At 58.6% G+C, this 4,901-nt stretch overlaps 1 protein-coding gene across 1 annotated transcript in view; it reads right to left on the bottom strand.

The window, feature by feature from the left end:
* The window catches only part of CAMSAP2 (calmodulin regulated spectrin-associated protein family, member 2), a 24,131-nt gene that overhangs the window by 1,149 nt on the left and 18,081 nt on the right, over nucleotides 1-4,901 (bottom strand). The window contains exons 11-15 of the mRNA XM_014532356.1: nucleotides 4,758-4,901; nucleotides 3,332-3,468; nucleotides 2,371-2,591; nucleotides 1,293-1,365; nucleotides 315-608 (exon numbers count right to left, since the gene is read on the bottom strand). Coding sequence (XP_014387842.1) covers nucleotides 315-608; nucleotides 1,293-1,365; nucleotides 2,371-2,591; nucleotides 3,332-3,468; nucleotides 4,758-4,901 — 869 coding nt within the window. The remainder of the gene's footprint in view (nucleotides 1-314; nucleotides 609-1,292; nucleotides 1,366-2,370; nucleotides 2,592-3,331; nucleotides 3,469-4,757) is intronic.

Raw genomic sequence — 4,901 nt, 5'->3', positions numbered from 1 at the left:
CCCAGGCAGGGGGGAGGTGGCAGCTCCAACTCCACTGCAGGTCCCACCTGGACGGGCCCGGTGTCCACACCGGTGCCTTCCCCTCACCTGCCAGCAGCCACACCCCTCCCCGCTCTGTTCCTCCCGCTCCGTTTCCCACCCCATGAAGCCTGGGTCCCAGCGGCGCCTACATGGCCCGGGGCTGGGAGGGCCCGAGGGACACGTGCGCTGGGTGCCCGCCTGGCCCGATGAATGGTTTTAAAGCCGCACAGTCTACAGACTGACGTCTTCTGGCCCAATTACAGCCCAGAAACGGCCAGAGGATGCAGTTTCACTCGGAGATTTCTCTTAGCTCATCTGGTCCAGTTACACTCTCCCGAGCGGACCTGCAGCCCTGAGACTGACCCCTGCACCCACAGGCTCGGCCAGAGCCTCTGCATTTGGACCGGATGAGCCAGGAAGCTCCGCGTGGAGTCTGTCCTCTCGGCCCGTGAAGGGCACAGCCGCGCCCACCTGTGTACTCTGTCCCCGAGGCCACCGAGGACGTGGTGGACGCGTTCTCCCAGTCCTTCTCTCCGTTCCGACTGCCGCAGCGGCTCGGGGACAGGAAGCCCTCCACGGACTCCGACCTGAAGCAAGGACCACATGGTTACGTCTCGACACAAAGAGGGCGTGGGCCAGAGGGACCCGTGAGCGCGCCACCGCCACCCAGCGACTGAGAGCACATGCGCTGGGCCTGCCTCCCAGGCCCCGGCAGAGCACCCGTGGGCACCACCGAGGGAGTGAACGGCTCCCTGTGGAAACGCCACTCACAACAGGATGGCTACACCGAGGCTGACGGCACGAGGCCTGCTACTCTGGGGGTTGGAAATAAGGTGACGGGGAGAGGGCAGTAGGGAGCCCTGTGCCCTCGGCAGCTACTCTGGGGGTTGAGAATAAGGTGACGGGGAGAGGGCAGTGGGAGCTGTGCCCTCGGCAGCTGCTCTGGGCCGACCCCGCGGGGACACTTTGTGTTTGGCAGGAAACAGCTCGAGGCTGGCGCCTTTTGGTTCCACTGCCCGTGGCTTTGCCACGACCCCGTCAGCGATCACTGCTGACGTCTGTAGCTTGTAGAAGTGTCTTATCAATGTCACTAGTTCTAGGCTCTGTTCGCTGAAAGGTGAACAGACCCTCTGTACACACATCCTAACCGCTCTATCCTAGCGAGCAAAGCCTGAGAGCTAACGGCCAGGACGACTTCATCCTGAGAGAGGGGAGCCCTCCCTCGGACAGTCGGACGGATGGACAGACAGACAGACAGACGGGTAGATTACCTGGGCGTCCTCTTGCCGGACTGCACGCTCTCGCTGTCGCCCGTGGTCAGTGACGCCAGGGAGAGGCTAGAGACTGAAAGACACAATGAAGTTGTGACCTGAGTGAGAGCAGCCGCTCTCCCAGCAGCAGGAGGCGTCTGCTCGCTCGCTCGCCCTTGCGGCCTGTGGGAACGGCAGCCGCGTTCTCCCCGTTCTGCTCCCTCTCCACACAGCGCTGCCCGCGGCCAGGCACCGTTCCCTGGAAAGGAGGGAGGAGCCTGTTTTCCAGAAAAGCCCAGGCTCGCTGCTGTTAGGAGTCGTTCAGGAGGAACGTGCAACATGAGGCATGAGATGCTGATCATGAGAGAAAAGAAAATGAACGAGCAGAATAAAAGGCATCCAGGACTGTCTCGTTCCCGGTGAAATTAACTGACTGATTTTAGCCACGACGGCATCACGTGTCATGGGCCGGAAGAGGCCGTCGTGCTATTCTCCCTCCGTTGTGGAGTCGCTGGGAATTCTCTACGGCGTTCCATGGTTTTTAGTTGCAACAAAACACATCGTTTTAAAAGTGAGTGTGCACATTGCATTTGTAAAAAGACACGTCCTCCCACCTCTAAAAGCATGAGCTGGGGCTGCAACCCCGTCTGTTAGAGGAGCCGGGACTCGGTCCCACACCCCCCTGCACGACGTGGGCCGGACACCCCAGGCCAGGACGGGGCCCCTGGACTCACAGGAGGAAAGTGGGTGAGTGATGTGGGGGTCACACCGGGCAGAGCCAACAGGTCAGCATCACACATGGTTTACGAGCACACATGTACACGGGACAAACATGCACATGGGATACACGGGACCACACAGATGCACACAGGACACACACGACAAACACACATGCACGCGGGACCCACAATGCACGCACGCGGGACCCACGCGCATGCACACAGCAGCCACGCGAGCCACCTAAGCCGTCCTGCTCGCTCTGGGTCCCCAGACGGGGTGTGAGAACTCGGACGGGTCTGGTCTAGCGGAGCGCCGTGCAGACACGTGACTATGACAACAGGCTGGCGTTTCATGAACAGACCTCGCAACAGCCAGTTACCTGGAGGGCCCTGGGTGGGGGTCTTGGGGGGCTCCATGTGGTCTCTGTGCATGGACTTGGGGCGCTGCTTTTTCTGCTTGGCGGTGGGAGGACGGGGCTTGATCACCGTGTCCATGTCCTCCATGAGCTTCAGCTGCTTGCGCCTCAGGTACTCCTGCCGGATGAACTCCCTGCGCGCCCTCTCGTCCTCCTTCTTCTGCCGTTCCTCCTCCGTCTTCCGCCTAAGAAACCAAGCGGCTCCAGTTCTTATCCGGCACCACAGAGAACGGACGCGGGAGGGCAATGGGGGAAGGTGGAATTGCTCTGTGTCAGCAACGTGGGGGAGTGGTCCCTTAAGATATACTTGAGGTAAAATATATATATATATACTTCAGATAATTTAGGTCATTAAAATCTATGTAAATATGCCATTTAAAAAAGTGTGTGTGTGTAAAACCCAGTCAAGTTATTTTATTTTTTAGAGAGAGAGGAAGGGAGAAAGTGAGTGAAACATTGATTTGTGGTTCCACTCATCTATGCATTCATTGGCTGACTCTTGTGTGTGCCCTGACCGGGGGTTGAACCCCAACCACGGTGCATCAGGACGATGCTCTAACCACTGACCCACCCGTCCAGGGCCAGTGAAGTTTAAAATTAATGTGGTTTCTGGAGAACTGTACTCTGATGCCTCCAACTTAGGGTGAAAATACACAAGCAAGTAATCCTTTGGGAAAACAAATCAGCTTCTAAAAATCACCAAAATCAGCATTAATTCAGTTGTCCATACACGATAAGTGTCTAACATCTACTAGTGAAACTCGGTGAGAAGCCAGCCCTCACCTGTCTCCTCCTCACCTGTCCCCTCCTCACCTGTCCCCCCTCACCTGTCCCCTCCTCACCTGGTCCCTCCTCACCTGTCCCTCCTCACCCGTCCCTCCTCACCTGTCCCTCCTCACCTGTCCCTCCCCCCGGCCGCCCTCACCTCGTCTCCTCCTTCCTGTGCTCCATCTCTGCCTCCAGCTGCTGCTTGCGGAGCTGCGTCTCCTTCTCCCGCCGCAGCCGCTTCTCCAGCAGCGCCGCCCGCTTCAGCGCCATGTCGTCCTCTGCCTTCTGGTCGTCCTGAGAATACGTTTCGTTGAAAACAGGGAGAGGCGTTAGGGACCGATTTTCTCAACTTCAATTCTTATAACTGAAAATCGGAAATACTGGCTCAACCTCATTCCCACCCCACCCGTCCATGGAATGTTCCAGGCGTTTGGAGGGAAAAAATGAATGAAAATGCTACATTCTTTCAAGTAACAAAGGACACAGACTTACTTGTTTCTAAACCTGGGAATTTAGCAAAGACCAACCAACCAGGAAAAGGAAAGGAAGGACGGAGTGCGCTTCTTTGGATCCAAATAAATAACTCGAGTGGGGAGGTGTCCCCAGTGTTGAAAGCGGCATGTAAACGGCTTTAAACACACGCTCCACAGAGAACCGCACGTCACAGCCCTGACAGCAGCTCCCAAGGTCACCCCCAAAAGAAAGCGCCTCTGCACTTCCAGGTGGGGGCTCTGGATTAGTGGGGGGCCCTGAGGAAGGGCAGGCTCCACACTGGGGATGGAGCCCACAACCTGGGCATGTACCCTGACCGGGAATCGAATGGTGACCTCCTGGTTCATAGGTTGACGCTCAACCCCTGCGCCACGCCGGCCGGGCTGACAGCTCACGTGTAAGTGAGAGAGGCAGAGGCGCAAGGTCAGCACCTCCAGATGTGCACCGTGACCGTGTGCACCAGGACCGTGTGCACCAGGACCGTGTGCACCAGGACCGTGTGCACCAGGACCGTGTGCACCAGGACCGTGTGCACCAGGACCGTGTGCACCAGGACCGTGTGCACCAGGACCGTGTGCACCAGGACCGTGTGCACCAGGACCGTGTGCACCAGGACCGTGTGCACCAGGACCGTGTGCACCAGGACCGTGTGCACCAGGACCGTGTGCACCAGGACCGTGTGCACCAGGACCGTGTGCACCAGGACCGTGTGCACCGTGACCGTGTGCACCAGGACCGTGTGCACCGGGACCGTGTGCACCGGGACCATGTGCACCGGGACCGTGTGCACCAGGACCGTGTGCACCGTGATCGTGTGCACCGTGATCGTGTGCACCGTGACCGTGTGCACCGTGATCGTGTGCACGAGGACCCATGTGCATCATGACTGTGTGCACCGTGACCGTGTGCACTGTGACCATGTGCATCATGACCGTGAGCACCGTGAAGAGAATGTTCTAGAAATCAGTGGGTTGCGTGTGCTGCAGTGCCCTGGGGGAGCAAGCCTGTGCTGGGACCATGGGGCTGCTCCTGGAAGAAGCATATCCACTAAAGAGCCGCCCACCCCGGCCCCCGCCCCGGCCCGGGCGTACCTTGAAGAAGAACCCGCAGCACACTTTCTGCTCGTCATCGAGCTGCTCTCTGTCACTGTCTCCGTCCTCTTTCTCCACAGACACGTCGGCCTTCTCTGGGGGCTTCAAGTCCGAGAGGGACACCTCAATGAGGCTGACGTTTTT

The sequence above is a fragment of the Myotis brandtii genome, unplaced genomic scaffold, assembly GCF_000412655.1.
Source record: "Myotis brandtii unplaced genomic scaffold, ASM41265v1 scaffold888, whole genome shotgun sequence".
Classification (NCBI taxonomy): domain Eukaryota; kingdom Metazoa; phylum Chordata; class Mammalia; order Chiroptera; family Vespertilionidae; genus Myotis; species Myotis brandtii.
Note: the sequence above shows the minus strand (reverse complement) of the source record. Positions and strands in the feature narration are given on the sequence as shown.